Source organism: Eubalaena glacialis, chromosome 1 (assembly GCF_028564815.1).
Source record: "Eubalaena glacialis isolate mEubGla1 chromosome 1, mEubGla1.1.hap2.+ XY, whole genome shotgun sequence".
NCBI classification, from domain to species: domain Eukaryota; kingdom Metazoa; phylum Chordata; class Mammalia; order Artiodactyla; family Balaenidae; genus Eubalaena; species Eubalaena glacialis.
In genome coordinates this window covers 210588026-210609225 of record NC_083716.1, presented here as the reverse complement: position 1 = coordinate 210609225, position 21200 = coordinate 210588026, and the positions used below count along the sequence as shown (strand labels likewise).

At 39.8% G+C, this 21200-nt stretch overlaps 1 protein-coding gene across 1 annotated transcript; it reads left to right on the top strand.

Annotated features, from left to right (window-relative positions):
- Positions 1–19683: 19683 nt before the first annotated feature.
- CMKLR2 (chemerin chemokine-like receptor 2) lies at positions 19684–20774 on the top strand. The gene has a single exon (XM_061204146.1). It carries the CDS (start codon positions 19707–19709, stop codon positions 20772–20774), a length of 1068 nt encoding a protein of 355 aa, XP_061060129.1. The 5' UTR covers positions 19684–19706.
- Positions 20775–21200: the final 426 nt, after the last annotated feature.

The following is a 21200-nucleotide window of genomic DNA, read 5'->3' as shown; positions in this document are numbered from 1 at the left end:
GGGATTGAACCCAGGGCCCCTCCGTGGGGAGCACGGAGTCTTACCCACTGGCCCACCAGGGAAGTCCCTGTGCATCCACTTTTAACCACCTGGTTAACACAAGGCTTTATCCCCTTCTGAAACTCTGAGTTGATATATGTTAGATCTTCTTACTCTTTGCTCCTCATTTTTTAGCCTTCCTTTCATATCTTTCATATCATTGTCTCTCTGTGTTACATTTTGGATAGCTTCTTCAGATATGTCTTCTAGTTTACATTCTCCCTTCAACTGGGTCTAAGCTACAATTTTATGCATCCATTAAATTAAATTTCAAGATTAACTTTGTAATTTCTAGAAGTTCTATTTGATTCTTTTTTGGCCTCGCCATGCGGTATGTGGGATCTTAGTTCACCAGCCAGGGATTGAACCCGTGCCCCCTCCACTGGGAAGGCAGAGTCTTAACCACTGGACCACCAGGGAAGTCCCTCTATTTGATTCTTCTTAAAACTTTCTTTGCCCTAAGTCGATATTCTGCCTAAAATTCTAGTGGTTATTGGTGCTTCTGTCTTTCATATTCAGGTCTTTTAAAGTGTTCTGCTAAATTTCTTTTTTCTTGTGTATAAAATGAAAGGACTAGAGTAGATTATCTCTACTATCTCATCTTACTTTAAGGACTATGATTCTGTGGTTTTTAGCCACCTGACTCCATCCTCCTTCAAAGAGATTAAAGAATTGAAACTGGTCTGTAAAGGAAGAGCTCTCATTCCCCAAGCAATAATGGCAAGTTGAGAAAGAATAAAAGTAATAGAAATGACAACCAGATCTTTGGGGGTGAATATGGGACATAAGAAAATTGTTTCCCTTCACTGTACATCACATATGAAAGAACTTTTATAGTGTTTTCTCTCCATGCCACCCCATCCCTCTTAGAAGAAAATAAAATAAAATAGAATGAAATGAAATGAAACTACACTTAGCAGAGGCAGCACTGCATATATGCATTGACTGACAGAAGACCATGGCTAAGCCACAGAATCAGAACCGTACATCCTGACCCACGGCCAGGAGAGCCATCAAACTGCATCAAGTGTAACATTAGAGTAACCAAAACATAGAGTTTCAGGGTTGGCAGAACTTTAGACATTAAGTCCAGTCACATTCGATGCCAGAAAAACCTTCAATTTATGGTTGTCTCATTAAACATCTCTAAGTATGAGAAATGTGCCATCATCTGACAAAGCTTTGTGCTAGACTGAAAGCTCCATGGCTTCAGTTCATTGCTATTCACTTCTGTTTCACTGGGGCCTAGAACACATAGGAGATGCTCAGGAAATATGTATTAAATGAATAAATGCCAATTTTTAACAACTATAATCTCTAGAAAGTTTTGCTTTATATTGAGCTAAAATTTCTCTTTCCCTCATATTCTTAGCTTTTCTCTCTGGCCAGATAAAACAATTCCCTTCTCTGCATGAAAAAAAGTTACCCTGCTCTTTCTTTTCCAGGATAAATAGCTTCCACCAGTTTATTCAACACTTCTCCCATGATGTCATTTTAAGCTTTCTCTTCAACCTGTTCCCTCTCTTCTGGACATGCTACAGTTTATCCTTGTTCTTCATAAATTTAATTCCAAGGAAAGAACACAGTACCCCCGGGTACATTCTGACCAGCTCAAGCAGAGTTGGACAAATACTCCCCCAATTCTATTAAAACAGCCAAGGGCAAATTCACTCCCCCTCTTTTTATTTTAGGCTGCCACATCCCTTTCTTGATTTACTTGAGCTCATGGTCAAGGAGAAAGCTTGTGCTGAGCAGAAATTTAGCATGCCCAAAGGTCAGAAGAGGTCACCAAAGGGCACCAATCTCAGTACCCTGGGTGAACGGTGCCCATCCCGTGGAAATGCAGGTGAAAGTGGTTGATTGGGATACCTTCTGGGTACATCACATCGACTCCCTTCTCATGGTTGTTGAAAAGGCACTGAATAAACCATTAGTTCATATTATGTATCTCTTTAATGTAGGCTTACCAAATCCATTTTAGGGTAATAATTCAGGGCCTGTAACTGCTGCCTAAGCACATTACAGCTGGGAAAACCTGTTTGAGAAGATGATTTGCTTTGCGCTGTAACTGGCGTAAAGTTCAACGCAGGTGTCGCTTAACAAGCTAGTTCCGAAGTGAAAGACAGGTAAATTCTAAAGAACATTCTGGACACTGCCTTTCAGTCAATTTTCCAGGTCGGTATGGTGGAATTAGACTTTTTTAGAAGTAATAGAATGACCATTCTGAATATCTCTTTCCAGAACCTTCAAAACTTTATCTTGAGTGCAAGCAAAACTAAAGTGTTTTTGACTCAGGATATCTATGGTTACTATTAACATGACTATTCTTAGGTGGCTTTAAAGTTGAGCTTAGAATTACCAAGATTTTTCTTTTAATAACTAGTCACGTGAGTTATTAAACATAGTTTCAGGGAATCAGACTTTAGGCTTGAAATGGTTTGTCTGACTTTGTCTTATTAGAGAAAATCTGTGATGGACAGAAAAGATACAGGAAAGTGTTCTAAAAGTAGAATTTTTAAAAAGAAATTTTATTCTATCAAGTGATTTGCTACTCAGTTTCTTCCAAGTTCCTTGTCAGGAAATAAACTGCTTGCATTATGTTTTAGTGATGATATATTGTGTTACTTGTATAGGTGCCAGGATATTTTCTGACTGCTTTCTTGGGCTTGAGTACTTGGAGAAATACTTGGCTTTTGAATTATCAAAAGTACAGACCGTCCCCAACTTATGATGATTCAACTTATTTTTTGACTTTATGATTGTGCAAAAGCAAAGCACATTCAGTAGAAACTGTACTTGGAATTTTGGATTTTGACCTTTTCCCAGCTAGCAATTTGCAGTATATGATATAGCGATACACTCTCTCCTGACGCTGGGCAGCAGCAGACACAGCTCCCAGGCAGCCACGTGATCACGAGGGTAAACAACCAGTACACTTACAACCATTCAACTGTAGCCCCCTGCAGTGGAAGCACAGAGCCCTAATCACTGGACCACTAGGGAAGTCCCTAGAAGACATTTTTTGAATACCCATTCTGTGCAAAGCACTGGATTTGGTGCTACTTGGAGGCATAGACAGTAAAAGAGCTAGAATACATTGTCCTGCCATCTCTGACCTTCTCATACAAGTTTAAACTAAATGTCACCTGTATTTTTCAGATTTGGCCCCTGGGATCCTAATTGGGAATGTGACTCATCCAAAGTCATGCAGCTAATGACATGTAGAACAAAAATTTAGAACCATCTCTCCTGAGTTCCAATGCTCTTTCAACATGATAGGCTACCTAGTACCGTGGACGTCAATGGGCTCAGGTGTCATGGCAGGGCTGGAACTAGGGTGAGGTAATTAAGGCAAAATTTAACAGGCACCAAAAATCTCAGTAAACAAAATGAATGTAAAAGATCCATGCTGAACAAAATATCAAAATTTTAAGTGAAGTCAGGATCTGGCTCTGTACTTGCATGACCCAACCTCACTTGCCTCACCCTAATCTTGGCCCTATGTCATGCAATCTGAATTTGTGGGTGAACCAATGGGGAAAACCAACAAGAAACTATTCTGGAACTGGGACACCAGGGATAATTGTGAAGGAATCCTGGAATAGATAGAGTAAGATGTCCAGATGTTCAGAGATGGGTCACAAGTGATCCACAGTAGTGTATTGAGATAAAATAGCTCTCGTTTGTTTTAATAAGAAACATATCTAAGATAAGAGGAAAATCTCGAGATGTGACGATGGGTCATGCTAACCTCTAGGGGGCACTGCTCCCATGAAGAACCTGGTTCCCGTTGAGGGCTCTGCTAGGTGAGGAGAAAATAGAGTCCTCAGAGCCTCACAGTGGGGTTTGGTTGGAGGGCTTTGATCAGAACTAGAAACTGGGGGCTTCCCTGGTGGCGCAGTGGTTAAGAATCCTTCTGCCAATGCAAGGACACGGGTTCGAGCTCTGGTCCGGGAAGATCCCACATGCCGCGGAGCAACTAAGTCCGTGCGCCACAACTACTGAGCCTGCGCTCTAGAGCCTGCGAACCACAACTACTGAAGCCCGTGTGCCACAACTACTGAAGCCCGCGCACCTAGAGCCCATGCTCTGCAGCAAGAGAAGCCACTGCAATGAGAACCCCGCACACCACAAGGAAGAGTAGCCCCCGCTCGCTGCAACTAGAGAAAGCCCGCACACAGCAACGAAGACCCAATGCAGCCACAAATAAAAAAATAAAGAAAGAAAGAATAATTAAAAAAAAAAAAAAAAGAACTAGAAACTGGGTTAAATTTTTCTTCCTCTTTCTGATTTTCTTCTCTCTCACCTATGTCCTGTGCCTGAAGTGTTAAGCCAAGACGTGGATATGCACCATTTGAAAGTACCCTTGCCCTTTGTAGGACAAGAAGAAATCACGGTGGGGTCCCGGCAGAAAGAAGAGGCCCTTGGGCAAATGCAGTCCATATATGGCCCAGGTCACCACGAGAGACCACGAGGGGACTTGAGACTTAACCTGCTTTGGAGCAGTAAAGAATATGCGTTTGCCTGATGTCCTCAGAATCCAGCTGCCATGGCTGCATAGGAGTCCAGCCATAGTCTGGTAATTTGGTTCCTGGTCTGGTAATTTGGTTCTTCACTTTTCCACATTTGCAGTAACTTTAACAGCAGAGTTAGAACCAGGCCCAGGAATAGAATAGATTCTGGGTAAATATGGGCCTCTGGCACAGCACTACTGTGTAGCCACAACAGAAGCTCAAAGATAAAAACCGTTCTCACAAGCTGGGTCCACTGGGCCTGGGGGGGCGGGGACGGGTGAGGAGTGGTGAGAAAGGGTCTAATTAAGAAACAAAGAGGCTTTCTTTTTCTTATATCATTCTGAGCTTCCTCCTACATAGTCTTCCTCATTTGCAGGGAAGAGTGGTTTATTTTTGTTTTGCTTTTTTATTCAGCCACAGGTACAGTTCTAGAAAAGGAAAGTAGAATTATTCTCTAAACTCAGTGTCATTCTCAGAAACTATTTCCTTAAACACTCTTGAGAAAGGATTCTTGTACCTTGGGTACCCAGAGGGTAAGAACTTGGGCACTTACACATTTCGATAAGAATCTAACCATGCCAACTTGCCAGCTGAATGGTTTTTGCAATTTCCTTAAGTTTCCTCACCTTCAGTTTCCTAAGCAGTAAATAGAGAATAAGGGCTCAAAAGTAATGTCTATTATCATAGACTCTTGTCCTTAATAGATGATGTTAAGGACCCCCTGAGTGTAGGTGTCAATGCCTTCTACAGTGTCCCCACAAGCAGCCATTCAAGTGCAATGTATAAATATCTTTTTGTTTGGTTTGTTGGTTGGTTTTCTCTTTTTTTTGGCCTCGTCTCGTGACATGCGGAATCTTAGTTCCCTGATCAGAGATCAAACCCAGGCCCCCTGCAGTGGAAGCATGGAGCCCTAACCACTGGACATCCAGGGAATTCCGGTTGGTAGGTTTTGAACAGCTATAAGTTCTTGGTTCCACTAAGCCAAACTTTTTTTTAATATTTATTTTATTTATTTCTTTTCTTTTTTTTTTGGCTGCGTCGGGTCTTAGTTGTAGCACTTGGGATCTTCGTTGAGGAATGCGGGATCTTTCGCTTCAGCGCAGGCTCTTTTGCGGCACGCAGGCTTCTCTCTAGTTGTGGCATGCGGGTTTTCTCTCTCTAGTTGTGGTGTGCAGGCTCCAGGGTGCATGGGCTCTGTAGTTGTGGTGCACGGGCTCCAGAGTGCGTGGGCTCTGTAGTTTGTGGCACACAGGCTTTCTCGTTGAGGCGCGTGAGCTCAGTAGTTGTGGCACATGGGCTTAGTTGCCCCGCGGCACGTGGGATCTTAGTTCCCTGACCAGGGATGGAACCTGCGTCCCCTGCATTGGAAGGTGGATTCTTTACCACTGGACCACCAGGGAAATCCCATCCACTAAGCCAAACTTTTCCTAGCTATTATGCCAACTAATTTTTTGCCCTAGCTCCAACTTTGGAATCAACATAAATGTCTTACTATTTATGACCTTAAGACAGCATAAATGTCTTACTTTTTCCTCATCTTCAAGTATCTGAAAACAGCTCTCAGACTCCTTTATTTTCTAATTAATTTATTTCTTTATTTATTTTTATTTTATTTTATATTGGAACATAGTTGATTAACAATGTTGTGTTTCAGGTGTACAGCAAAGTGATTCAATTATACATATACATGTATCTATTCTTTATCAAATTCTTTTCCCATTTAGGTTATTTCAGAATATTGAGCAGTATTCCCTGTGCTGTACAGTAGGTCCTTGCTGGTTATCTATTTTATATATAGCGGTGTGTACATGTCAATCCCAAACTCCCAATCTATCCCTCCTCCCCCACCCTAACCCCCCCATAACCATAATTTCATTCTCTAAGTCTGTGAGTCTGTTTCTGTTTTGTAAATAAGTTCATTTTATCATTTTTTTTAAAGATTCAGCATATAAGTGATATCATATGATATTTGTCTTTCTCTGTCTGACGTACTTCACTTAGTACGATAATCTCCAGGTCCATCCATGTTGCTGCAAATGGCATTATTTCATTCTTTTTAATGGCTGAGTAGTATTCCATTGCATATATGTACCACATCTTTTTTTTATCCATTCATGTGTCGATGGACATTTAAGTTGCTTCCATATCTTGGCTACTATAAACAGCGCTGCAATCTCAGACTCCTTTAGTCTTCCTTTCTCACTGATTCCTTCAACCATTCCAACAGATATAATTCAGTCGCTGGAGTCCTTTCTTTTGCACTGCTTCTTTTTCCAATGGTCTCCTCAACATCTGTTTTTGCAGACCTCAACAAACTACACCTAATATAGATTGACCATGATAAAGTGGAATGCTGAGCCTGCTAGCTTTACTTTCACTACTGTCAAATAATTAAAAGTGTTCATGAAGGATGTCTCTAAACCATCGCAATAATGATTCTGGAACTCAACGGTTTGTTTACTGTCAATGGGCAAATCTTTCAACTGGTGCTTTATTTTATCTTCCACTACTACATTTGATCCTATACTCCCTCCTGTATCTCCTTCTAAGTGAAAAAAAGGCAGAAGTATTTTCAGGTGTAATCTTGTATGAATGGGAGGAAGTTCTAGAATTGTTGCCCCTCCCACCTCCCCCAACTTTTTTGCTTCTGTCTTGAAAAAACATTACCGTTGCTACCAAAACAAGTTTCCCTTCCACCCGCTTTACCAAGTTCACTAACTACCTCTCTGGATGATGAATAGTTTCGTGAAGTGGCTGCAACTTCAATACATTTTGCAAATTACTTGAGTGTTCTTCCTTCTTTTTTTTTAGAAAGGAAATATATTGATACAGATTGAAATAAACATATAATAGCTGCTAATTCAGTTTCTATCCTAAACTGGGTATTCTTCCTAGATTTCTGTCAATGTTATTGACAATATGTGATTAAGACCAAAACATCTTTAGTGCCAAGTAATGATGAAACAGAAAACAGAGGTATATTACAGTAGCAGCACAAACTTCCACTCGGTGTCCCTGAGTTTTCTGAAGCATATCTTTGTCTGCAGAGATTTCAGGTCATGGTTAACGATTTTAGACGCAGACCAACATAGTCACATACAACCTTTTTTTACTGTCTAAACCATGGGTGGTATCTATTTTTGAGCAGTTTAATAATCTGGTAGGTATTCTGTTGTGGCTGCTGCTTCCAAGATCAGTTCTTCAGTAGACATAACATTGCCCAGAAGACCCTAAAAAGGATTAAAGCTCTAGTTTTGACTGCTTATGTGGATGAAAATATCCACGACATAAACTGAACATTTCAGATCTCCAGTAGCTATCTAGTCATATGCCCTACAAAAATAGTTACAGAAGTCCTATGGCATCAAGGTTTCCAAATTAAGTGCCTACTTCTTCTTGCTAAAAAATTATTTGCATACATAGAAATCACTTTTTAAGGAAATTTAGGGATTTCTGCTCTGACCAAGGCTTTGAAACATTACATTGCTAATGGTGGTGATTCTTTCCCAGACTCTAGATAAAATTTGGAGAAAAGTGAGGTAAAGACCTAGACCTTTAACAAAAGATGAAAATAGCTTTGTTTAAAAGTAAGAGAAATATAATGCTTTACAGTGTCTATTTTCTCACCACTCTTGGTCAGATATGGGGATAATAGTGGCCTTTGGGGGCTCGACATAGGGGTCCCCCAACTGCCTTCAGAAGGCAGGCATCTAACAAGGTGTGATCTCAATACAGATCAATATTTTTCAAAATATAAAACACACAAAACAAGTTTTAAAATCTGTACTTAAATCTTCTCATTTTTCTCCTGAAGTGATACAAAGAAATCCTGTTATCTTTCTACTTTCCCTCTACCCCCCTCCACTGTGTACTGCTTTTAGTCTTAAACTGGTAGTAATCAATAGCTATAATTATTGAGCATGCTTTCTGTGCCAGGCACTGAGCTAGCCACTTTCTAAGGATTTCTTTTGTGATCATCATAGCAACCCTATGAGTTAGAACTATTACTACTCTCATTTTACAAATGAGGAAACTGAGGCTTCAAGGTAGTAGGTGATTTGTCTAAGATTCCACAGCCAGGAAGAAATAGACTGGGATTTGAAGGCAGGCATTCTGATTCTAGAGGCGATAGACCACTTTATGGCCTGATATTTAAATTTTACCCATGTGTTCATTATCGTAAAGTCTTGCAAAGGAATTAAGCCTGAAAGTTTCTCCCTGACCCAAGGTTAATCATTCACTCTGTTTTCCTCCCCACAATCAACAGAGCCATACAGATTGTACAAATCAGACACAAACTTCTGGGTGGAGCATTAAATCAACTGTTATGTAAGTAGGCGTTGACCTTTCAAATAAGTGCTGTGTTCTCTTAAACTGTCCTAGTGAAGCCTGAGGGTAGGACATGCAAATCAGCCTGCAAGTGCCTCTTATGAAAAGACCTTGATCCCAGCAGAGTGAAAATAGGTATCATTTCCTGTGCACTTGATTCAATTGTATTTTTTTCATAAAGAAAAAATTTTCTCTTCCCCCACCCCACTGCCTTTGAAATGGAATAAAACATTTGTATGCCTGAAATTAGCTATAGTTTTTCTATCCAGGGTTGATTTTCAATGACAACGCAATAAAAAAAGTTATTGTGAAGGTTATCCTAGCTTAGCTAAGCTTCCTGAAAGCTTCTATTAATCTCCGAAATGAATGTCTTTCAAATAAGTCTCCCTCATCTCCATTCTAACTCTCACTGCCTAAGGCCCTTCCATCTTTGACTTCAATTGTGGCAATATCTCCCAAACTGCTACCAGATGATCTTTACAAAAACAAAAGTTCAGCGATGCCACTCCCTTGCTACAAACATTTTTATTTGCTCCCAGCTGACAATGGAATAAAACCCAAATGCTTAAGTATGACCTTCAAAGGCCTTCATTATCAAAACACTCCCTTTTTTTGTTGTGTCTTTTCCAGCCAAACCAAAACACTTACATTTATCCTAATATGCCAAAGAATATTGTCATTTGTCTTAAACTATGGTATTAAGCAATAAATGACGTGGGAGCTACAGATAGGCAAGATGATTCTCTTACTCAAGGTTAGGCTATGCCAGGCCTTGGGGTGGAAAGGTGCAATCCAACAATTACCTTTCTACCACCTCCCAACCCCAGGAACCCTCAATATCACACTCAACCTTCAATTTCCATTTAAAACTCCCTTGTTTCTCTTGGGTGAATAAACAGGGAATCTTTATAAAATACTACGGTGCCCCAACACCTTCCAAGCAGAGATCGTTTTTCCAAAGGGCAGCAAAATATTCTGCTGGTGCCAAACATCTTGAGCATAAACTGGGGTGTGGTATACAGTTTATATTTGATAGTTAGTGGAAAATATTGAGCAATGACCTCAAATAACTCCCCCCACCCTCACACACACACACACACACACGCTTTTCAACAAAATCTCTCTTCCCTAAGTAGACGACTCTTGAAAAATAAAGTTTGCTGACCATGTATGTTTGCCGGGTAATGGATCTGTGGTTTTCACCAAAGAGTTTCTCTCTCATGTCCATTGATTCTTTCTACTCATTCCTGTCATTCAATCAGAAGCAGAGTACAGTTTCCCTCAAGCGCCCCTGTTCTTTTCACGGGAGATGCATTTCACAGGAGATACATTCTTGAGTTCTTTTTTATCAGGGTGTATGGGGAACTCTACAAAGGCAATCCACGTAGACAACTGTCAGCAACATCAAATCCTTCTCTCTGATCAAAGCAGATTAGAGCCTAAATTTTCTTAAGGTTCTGTTAGGTATACATTTCTGCAATGGTCCATGAAAACCCATCTAACTCAACGATATGGAACTAAATTGAACCCGTCTGCATTCACCAAATGTTCTGCCAGAAAGAATCTTTGTGTTTTGTCAAGGTGGATAAACAAAATGTTTCCCTCTACAGCCAAGCCTCATTTAAAACCACATTTAAAAGCTTAATGATACACATTTCTACCAGACGTCCTTTCCCCAAATCATCTGGATTTTATAGACTATTTATCACTATTCTTTCTGCCAGAACTCTTTGTAGTGAAATCTATTTATTCAGAAAAGAGTTTCAGCTTTACCATCTATTAAATCTGCATAGATAAGAAACCAGTTTGTTTAATTCAATAAACAGTTCTGTGCTCCAGAACTAGACATTTGTCACTTGAGTATCGAAGTAAATGTAACCCAGGAATGTGATAACTTGGTTCCTCACAGCAGCTGAATCCCTGTAGTAAATATGCCTCTTCACATTCTTTGGAAACCAAACCACAAACTTGAGGGATGCTTCTCTGAACTTTGCTCCACACCAAGCATTTTTCACACATTTCTAATGGACTTGGGTGGACCTGTTTATATTCATGTCCACAATGCAGCCTGGCACTCACTTCAGTGGCTACTCAAAAGATTTAAGATCATATAGATCTTTATTAGTCTTTATTTCAGTGAGAATTATTTATTTGCCTTTCAGCAACACATATGGTTTAAGACAAATACAGTAGCTATTTCCTCTTTTCAGTCAAGTCTAAAGCCTCATGCTGGCATTGTTATTGTGCTCTTCTAAACTGAGAAAAATATATGACATCTCAATGGAAAGTCACTGCCAGCCAAGACAGTTTGACTCTTCCTGTTTAATAAATGGCAGTGTTTCCTTTAAACCTGGATTTAAAGACCTAAGTCTGCCTGCTACCCATCTTCATTTCTGGTTACTGCCTAGCAAGACTTTTTTCTATTGCGCAGATATCCCTCTAGTTTCACCTCTGAGTCTCTGGGAGATTGGGATTGACATATATACACCAATATGTATAAAATGGATAACTAATAAGAACCTGCTGTATAAAAAAAAATAAAAAAATAAAATAAAATATGAAAAAAAAGTAGTGTGTATATATATATATATATATGTACGTATATGCACATGTATGTACCTGTGTATGTATATATATAGCCACATGGTGAAACTGAGGGCAAATTTCCCCATATTTTCTTTCTGTACCTCTTTTTGCTCTTTCTTTCTTATCTCATTAAGAATAAACAGATCAGTATAACACATCATGATGGATGATACAGCAGAATATCAGTCTTTAAAAGTTTAAAAATACATGTTCTTAAATGTAGGTCCTTAAATTTAAATTGGCAGAAATGCCCAAGGCAGTAACCTTTCTTTGCAGACCATATTTTTACTTTGAGATTGCAGATATTATCTTGAGATTGCATTATCACACACTTCATTTGCACCCTCATGTGTGTATAGCTTTATTTTTTTTGATAATTTTATTTCTTTTTTTTTAATAAATTTATTTATTTTATTTATTTTTGGCTGCGTTGGGTCTTCGTTGCTGCACGGGGGCTTTCTCTAGTTGCGGCAAGCGGGGGCTACTCTTCTTTGCAGTGCGCAGGCCTCTCATTGCAGTGGCTTCTCTTGTTGCGGAGCACAGGCTCTAGGCATGCAGGCTTCAGCAGTTGTGGCTTGTGGGCTCTAGAGCACAGGCTCAGAAGTTGTGGTGCACGGGCTTAGTTGCTCCGCAGCATGTGGGATCTTCCCGGACCAGGGCTTGAACCCGCGTCCCCTGCATTGGCAGGTGGATTCTTAACCACTGCGCCACCAGGGAAGCCCAATAATTTTATTTCTTACTATATACAAGGCATAGTGTTAGCAAAGACTTCAAATTCAAGTACTGACAGCATCCTGGAAAGTGTCATAAATGAGTGATTTGGAAGTGGTGGTGACTATGGCAAGTCAGAGTACATACCTTGTCTGGAGAGGAATGCAAATGCTGCTACAGAAAATACAGGCCCATTATTACCAGATGATACAAATTATCAAAAGAAGCTAAAAATTGCAATATTTTTTGTGAAGTCTATTAATGTTTAATATTAGCATCTACACCAAACATCTTTAACACTTTTTCAACCACAGACACACAGACCAACACACAGACTAACAGTTTGCAACCTCTGTAAAACACAGTTGGTTGGTAGTGGGATAGAGCAGACCAGGCCAAGCCAGGACTCCAAGATGAAGGTGCCCACGGGAAAAGAGCAGATTCAGCAGCAAGAGACAGAAGAAAGGAGTTCAGACTGAGCTCAGTGTGTGTAGATCAGGGTTTCTTAACTTTGGCATCCTTGACTTTTGGGGCAAGATAATTCTTTGTTGTGGGGAGCTGTCTATTACAGGGTGCTTAGCAGCATCCCTGGCCTCTACTCACTAGATACCAGTAGCATTTCCCCCCTTATCCTCCATCCCCTGTTGTGACAATCAACCATGTCTCTAGACATTGTCAAATATCCCCTGGGAGGCAAAATTGTCCCTGGTTGAGTACCGCTGGTACAGATGTTGGTGGTAATAAGGGATGAGAATTAGTGACAGAGCAATGCCTCCTGGGGTGGTAAGTGAGTAGTCTAACCAATGTAGGAGAGAAGCATGGATCCTCCCAGAGAGCAAAGGAGCAGAGTCACGGAAATGTGGTAACAGAGGTCAGTGTTCTCCAGAGGACCTAAGGTATAGCAATCCAAAACTGGAACCTGGGAGCAAGGACTAGGAACAAGGCAAAAACCCAGTTACCCAAATCAGAGAATGAAGTAGAAAGAGAACCATGGATCAGGATGACTGCCAAGTTACAATTTGAACAAGGAACATATTTGAGTTCAAGTTTGGGGCAGAGCAGAGCTTACAGGTAGGAGTTGAAAGGCCCAAGTTGTGGGACTTAGAGCAATGATGAGGTGGGGACATAGGGATCTAATGAGAGGTGGCAGAAAACAGGATGAGGGTCATTTATCAGGGAGTTTCCTCACCATTCCTCTTGAGAACCAGCTTTGTTACAGCTCCAAGGAATAGCTCTGGTTCTAGGTTATGATCCATTTTTTTGCCTTTCTTATCATGGTCCTCCTTAGTAACTAACAGAAACCCAGTAAAGTTAGGAACTTGTACATAGCATCTTTTTTCCTGGAGAAAAAAAGAGTTGTCTCAACTCTTATAGTCAATCTCTTATATCAATTTGGAGAAGGTTAAAATGAGGATCTATGGAGAGGCCCCGAGTAGCATTAAATCTTATGGTTGCCTTGCTGGGACAAAGAGGCAAGTCATTCTCAGAGGCCAACTCAGAGTTTCTATTTCCATTTTATTTTTATTTATTTATTTGTTTTTTGAGATTATGGAAGTCAATTTTTATTTTCTCCTTTTATACTTTATACTTTTCTAACTTTTCTACAATGAACATTTACTATGTTTATACACAGAAGATAAAAACTAATATATGTGTGTGTTGTTTATTCAATTCTTTAATTATAAGACAAGACAGAGATCACTTCTTCCAGAAAGCCTTCTCTGAATTTCTTCTTTTTTTCTTTTCTTTTTTTATTGTGGGAAAATGTATGTAACATAAAATTTACCATTTTAACCATTTTAAGTGTACACTTCTGTAGCATTAAATACGTTCACATCGTTGTACAACCATCACCATTATCCATCTCCAGAACTTTTTCACCTTCTCCAACTGAAACTCTGTACCCATTAAACAATAAATCCCCATTTCCATTCTTCCCCTAGTCCCTGGCAACAACCATTCTAGTTTTTGTCTCTATGAACCTGAATAGTTATGCATACAAGAACAATCATACGTTTGTCCTTTTGTTCCTGTCTTATTTAATGTATAGCCTCCTCCTATACTTTTGAAGAGCTCAGAGTCTTCAAAGAGTTTGCCTTCCCCAGAGGTCACAAGTTTATAGCTGGGCTGAATACAGCCCACAACTATTTTGTTTTAAAACAGTAGTTTAGGAGTTGGAAACTTTTCACATTAAAAATATAGATATTCAGCCATTTGTCAAAAACTCTGGCAACACTAAGCCCTCATTTCCCACATGGAAGCACTTGGTTGGAACTGAGTAGCTGCTCTCCACTGAAAGCAAGTCCACTGCTCTTTGGTTTACCCAAATCCCACTGTCTCCCCAACTTGGACTGTTGTATCCATTAAAGTTACCTGCCCTTGGGACATTTAAATTATGAAATAAAGGGCAGAGGTTGTTTAACTCTGCCCAAATAACGTAGGTCTATTACAACTCTAGATCTGCCCATTTCCTTACAAAGCAGGAGTCTTACCAGCCCATGGTAACCAATTGAATCAATTGCAAAAACTCTCTCACATTCTCTTTTGATGGCTAAAAAGGATGTTCGTTAAATGGCTCCCTGACCATTGCTGGGGTAAAAGAGATCCTCCTTACAAAGCCAGCTTTTTCCTCTTTCTGCCCTCCCTAAGAGAAGCTCCCCTCTCTTTCTTCCGGAAGACAATTGTTAGAAATAGTTCCCACCTCAATGGTTTCTTATAACATCTTTCACGGGAGGTGAGCACTGACAAGTCTCCACCACAGTGCTTAAAGTCAAGGCCTAGAGAAGCTATATTAGTTAGGATACAGGTTCAGCTGCTTTAAAAGAATAGTGGGGGAAATATTTTCTCACTTAGTAATCCAGAAGGAGGTGGTTCAGAGAAGTAGGGTAGCTCTGCTCCATGAGGTCATCCAGGGACCCAAGCTTCTATCTTGTGAACAATCATGTTTTCCTTACCCACCTGGTACATGATGGCTCATCACTGCATCCTCATTCAGCCAATGAGAAGAAGAGAAAGAGGGTAGGGGAAGGCCCGAGACTCTGGCATAGAACGAAGAGGTCAAAACATCTTGTTGCATGTACAAGCCAAGAACTGCCAAAGTTTGCCAACAAACCACTGGAATCTAGACAAGAAGCATGGAACAGATTCTCACTGATAGCCCTCAGAAGGAAACAACCCTGCCTACACCTTGATTTCAGTTTTCTCCGGACTTTGAAACAATAACTTTGTTATTTTAAGCTATCCAGTTTAGAGTACTTTGTTACAGTAGCCCTGGGAAACTAATACAGTTAGTTAGTCTCTAGATATTTGGGTAGGTCTAAGTAAGGTTTGGAAATTCTATCTGGAGGTGCCTATAAACTATAAAGCAATACACAAACAAGGTACAATAATTAAGCAAGAATATGCCCTCAAGGGTTAACTGTGTCTAGCCAAGGACTTGGTAGGATAGTTGCTGAATTCTGCCTTACTTCTCACTTTTCTCCATCCCACCCCTCCCTCTCACCATCACCAGCACACAAAAACATCTACTCAAGTCTGAGGGGAATTCCTAGCTTATATTTGTTGTGAAGGATTCAGCTGGGCAGTATTCAGCGCCTCTTTTTTTTTTTTTTTTTTTGTATAATGCTGTAAAAAGCTGCATTTATTGCAATTTTTTTTCTTTTTTTTAAATTTAATTTTATTTTTTTAATACAGCAGGTTCTTATTAGTTATCCATTTTATACACATTAGTGTATACATGTCAATCCCAATCTCCCAATTCATCCCACCACCACCCCCACCACCTGCCGCTTTCCCCCCTTGGTGTCCATATGTTTGTTCTCTACTTCTGTGTTTCTATTTCTGCCCTGCAAACCAGTTCATCTGTACCATTTTTCTAGATTCCACATATATGTATTAATACATGATATTTGTTTTTCTCTTTCTGACTTACTTCACTCTGTATGACAGTCTCTAAGTCCATCCATGTCTCTACAAATGACCCAACTTTGTTCCTTTTTATGGCTGAGTAATATTCCATTGTATATATGCACCACATCTTCTTTATCCATTCTTCTGTCGATGGGCATTTAGGTTGCTTCCATGACCTGGCTATTGTAAATAGTGCTGCAATGAACATTGGGGTGCATGTGTCTTTTTGAACTGTGGTTTTCTCTGGGTATATGGCCAGTAGTGGGGTTGCTGTGTCGTATGGTAGTTCTATTTTTAGTTTTTTAAGGAACCTCCTTACTCTTCTCCATAGTGACTGTATCAGTTTACATTCCCACCAACAGTGCAAGAGGGTTCCCTTTTCTCCACACAGTATTCAGCTCCTCTTGAAGATCTTTCTCCAAGCCTGAACTGGTCATTGCATCTAACCTACTCATCTGCTTTCTGGAAGATTAGGAATTTCTCTGGAACAAGGGTTTCTGTTTGAAGGGATTCTGTTCGGAAAGATCACTCATCCTCAAGGTACCTCCCCCTTCCCCAAGAGAAATGGGATGAGGGGTGGTTGGTATCCTTCAGCAGGCCCAGCGACCATTCTGGCCCAGCACAGTCAGCAATGACTTTGTAAGCTCCTGACTTGCTGAGGATAGTGGTTTTGTGTAATTAGAAGTCCTCCACTGGCGTTTCTGTGTTTGGGGAATCAAGTTCCATCTACTCACCGCTTAGGGTTTTGTAAGGTGATTTAGGGCCATTTGACTTCAGAATTGCTCATAGCCTAAAAGAATAGGTCATAGGCACCAGGAAGGTAAGGGTGTCTTAGTATACAGGCAGAAAACCAAGACAGGGAGTTGGAGGTTAGGCTGGAAAGGATTTGACACGGAGGGGGTTCAGCTACCAGAAGGAGTGAAGAGGGCAGAGTAAGGTCCCAGACCTGAAAGAAAAGGGTAGCAAGAAAGAAGCCAGTCTTGGACACATGAAGGAAAGGACTCAGTGACAAGGAACAAGTCTAGATCTTGAGGATAGAACTGTGGGTCAAGGCCAGAGAGATTCTGGCAATGAGAGTGACTTAGGGGTGAACTCACAAACTCTCACCTGAGGCTTTCAAATTACATTTGGTTTTGAACAAGCTTTATAGCAGAGCCAGTTATTTACTGAGCACATGTTGAGCACCTGTGATACGTTAAGACCTGTACTAGGCACTGTGGGTTACAGAGATGACAGTCATTCTCAAGGAGTTCACAGTTTGGTAGGGCAGGAATTAAAGAGAAATCAATGACAGTATAGTGTATTAAGTACAATAAGAAGTATGGCAGAAGAGGGGAATGTCGTAGTGGTTAAGAGCCCAGGATCTGGGTTCAACAGACTTGAATTTAGATCTTGACTCTCTAATTATAGGTTGCGAGAAACTGGGAAAGTCACTAAGATTCTTGAAGCTTCAGTATTTTTTCTTGGAAATGGAAATAATAATAGTACTTATCCACTTTATATGATTCTTTCAAGGGTCAAATTAGATCATACATGCCGGGCATCTAGTAAATTCCCAATAGCATTGACTATTGTGTGTAATAATAGTTCTTATTATGTATTATAATTATCTGGGGGAAGGTAATGTCAGAAAATGTTTCCAAGAAAAGGTGGCATTTGAGCTGAATATTGAAAAATAAAGAGAAGTTAGCTGGGTCTGGGGTTGGGAGGATGCTAATGAAGTGCTTTTGTTTTTTGTTAGGATGATGAATTTAGTGTTAGTCAAATGGAGTTTGAGCTGGCTGTGAGCAACACAAGATGTTTTGACCTCTTTGTTCTAACCCTACTATAATCTCAAATCATACATATTTGCCCCATTAATGACTATAGCTCCATGAAATGAATATAACTATTAGTCTTCTTTCTACTTGATTTTGAATACTACAGATAGAAATAACACAAAATAAATTGATGAAGCTATATTTACACCCAGTAAACTTTTTTGGTTGAAAAATTGACATTCAAGTTTTCTTAACGCAGGAAACTGGATTTGATAGCAGGGAAAAAAAAAAAAAGGCCACAAAAGAAAACATACTTTGCATGAAATTATAATAGATAACATTTGGTATGGATAAAAATAAACAAAATAAGGGTGAGATAGGGAGGGTGGGAGGGAGACGCAAGAGGGAGGAGATATGGGGATATATGTATACATATAGCTGATTCACTTTGTTATATACAGCAGAAACTAACACACCATTGTAAAGCAATTATACTCCAATAAAGATGTTAAAAAAATAGAAATAAACAAAACTGATTAATCAAATCTTTGTTGTAATGTAGAAAAGAATTACTTTGAATTAATTCAAAACAAAGAAATTTCAGGAAAATAAAAAATTTAAACAAAGCTTAACTGCACTCTATAGGAAATTAATATAGGAATTAAGTGGTCATAGTCAAGTTCATTCCAAAATATATCTTGTAGTTGAAAAGCCTTCCATATTGATATAATTCTGATGAACATATTTGAATTTATAAACCTAGAATCAAAACATCCATGGGTGCAAAAGAGTGGGTCAAAATCTCCAGTGCTTGCCCGTGACATCCAGGTGGATGAGCCAAAGAAGCAATTGGAACTCTGTCTAGATCTTAAGAAGTCAGGGTACAAATAAGGATTTTGAAGTCATCACCACATAAGTATTCATCTGTTTTCTTTTGCATCTTGCATAAAATAATAATGCCTGGTAAGAACTTAATAAATATTTGTTGAATGTTAGAGTCTCTCTAGTCAGCCCTACAAGCATTATGAACATAGGAATTGTACCTATAGAGTCAATCATTTTAATTTAGCACTTACTGAATACTTTACAAAAATAAACTCTCACAGCTTTGAGAATAATTATAGCAAAACTTAGGTCCACTGAGACTTGGACACCTGGAGTGTTAATCACAAGTCCTACCAAGAAATATACTATTTCTAGTTCATAAGATGAAAAACATTTTTTTAACTATGATATTTCTTTAATGGTTGTAAGTCTATTCAGGTTTTGTTTCTGCTTGTGTCCATTTTGGAAGAGTACATTTTTTTCTAGGAAACATTTTGCCAAATATTTCAAATAAGTATTTTTTTCATAGCTTCCTCTCATTTAAAAAATCTCGGGGCTTCCCTGGTGGCGCAGTGGTTGAGAATCTGCCTGCCAATGCAGGGGACACGGGTTCGAGCCCTGGTCTGGGAAGATGCCACATGCCGCGGAGCAACTAGGCCCGTGAGCCACAACTACTGAGCCTGCGTGTCTGGAGCCTGTGCTCCGCAACAAGAGAGGCCGCGATAGTGAGAGGCCTGCGCATCGCGATGAAGAGTGGCCCCCACTCGCCGCAACTAGAGAAAGCCCTCGCACAGAAACGAAGACCCAACAAAGCGAAAAATAAATAATAAATAAATAATTAAAAAAAAAAAAATCTCTACTTCTGTGGTTACGTCCCCCTTTTGGTCCTAAATTGTTATTAGTGTCTATTAAGATAAAATATTTTTATCCTTATGTTCTGTATCATTCACTAAACATTTGTTCTTTTAAAAATTGTTTTCTTTCTTTTTAAATTTGCTTCCATAGATTTCTTCATTCTGCATTTAGCAAGGTCATGGAAGATCTAGAGGAAACATTATTTGAAGACTTTGAGAACTACTCCTATGCCCTGGAATATTACTCCCCAGAGACTGATTTGGAGGAGAAAGCACACCTAGGAGTCGTTCACTGGGTCTCCCTCGTGTTATACTGTTTGGCATTTGTTCTGGGCATTCCAGGAAATGCCCTTGTCATTTGGTTTACGGGATTCAAGTGGAAGAAGACAGTCACCACTCTCTGGTTCCTCAATCTAGCCATCGCAGATTTCATTTTTCTTCTCTTCTTGCCCCTGTATATCTCCTATGTGGCCATGAATTTCCACTGGCCCTTTGGCATCTGCTTGTGCAAGGCCAATTCCTTCATTGCCCAGTTGAACATGTTTGCCAGTGTTTTCTTCCTGACGGTGATAAGCCTGGACCGCTATATCTACTTGATCCACCCTGTCTTATCTCATCGGTACCGGACCCTAAGGAACTCTCTGATTGTTATTATAGTTGTTTGGCTTTTGGCTTCACTAATGGGTGGTCCAGCCCTGTTTTTCCGGGACACTCTGGAGTTCAATAACCACACTCTTTGCTATAACAACTTCCACGAGCATGATCCTGACCTCACGTTGATGAGGCATCATATCCTGACCTGGGTGAAAGTTATTGTTGGGTACCTCTTCCCTCTTCTAACAATGAGCATTTGCTACTTGTGCCTCATCTTCAAGGTGAAGAAGCGAAGCACCCTGATCTCCAGTAAGCATTTCTGGACCATCCTGGCTGTGGTCATTGCCTTTTTGATTTGCTGGACTCCTTATCACCTGTTTAGCATTTGGGAGCTCACAATTCACCACAATAGCTATTTCCACCAGGTGCTGCAGGCCGGAATCCCCCTCTCCACTGGCTTGGCATTCCTCAATAGTTGCTTGAACCCCATCCTTTATGTCCTAATTAGTAAGAAGTTCCAAGCACGCTTTCGGGCCTCAGTTGCTGAGATACTAAAATATACGCTGTGGGAAGTGAGTTGTTCTGGCACAGTGAGCGAACAGCTCAGGAACTCTGAAACCAAGAGTCTGCGTCTCCTGGAAACAGCCCAGTGAATTCTTACTCTTCCACAAATCAGTATATGGCTTTCGTGTGGGTCCCCTGACAGATGCTTTCGGATTGTTTGGGTCCAAGACATAGAGCTGACTGTATCTTTTTATTGTTTTCGGTCATTTTATTGGCATCATATTTTTCTATTGATATAAAACATAAGAAGGATCTTCGGTTTTTTTTCAGCAACTTAAATTATCTGTGTTATTCTTGCTAATTATACTGTAATGGATTAATTAACACTATTTTTTCAATTTTAATGACTTTTTTAAAGTTCTAAATCTTAATATTAAATATATGACTAATTTCAAAAATATAAAAATATGTGTGCTTAAGCTCACTTTAATTTTGCACAAGTAACCTATTAGACCTAGTCTTAAAATACAACATATGTACTTAATTTCTTTATTTCATGTAATCTATATATTGCA

Bases quoted from the DNA above. Each gene is read 5' to 3' on its own strand.
- CMKLR2 (XM_061204146.1), top strand. From the start codon at position 19,707: ATGGAAGATCTAGAGGAAACATTATTTGAAGACTTTGAGAACTACTCC.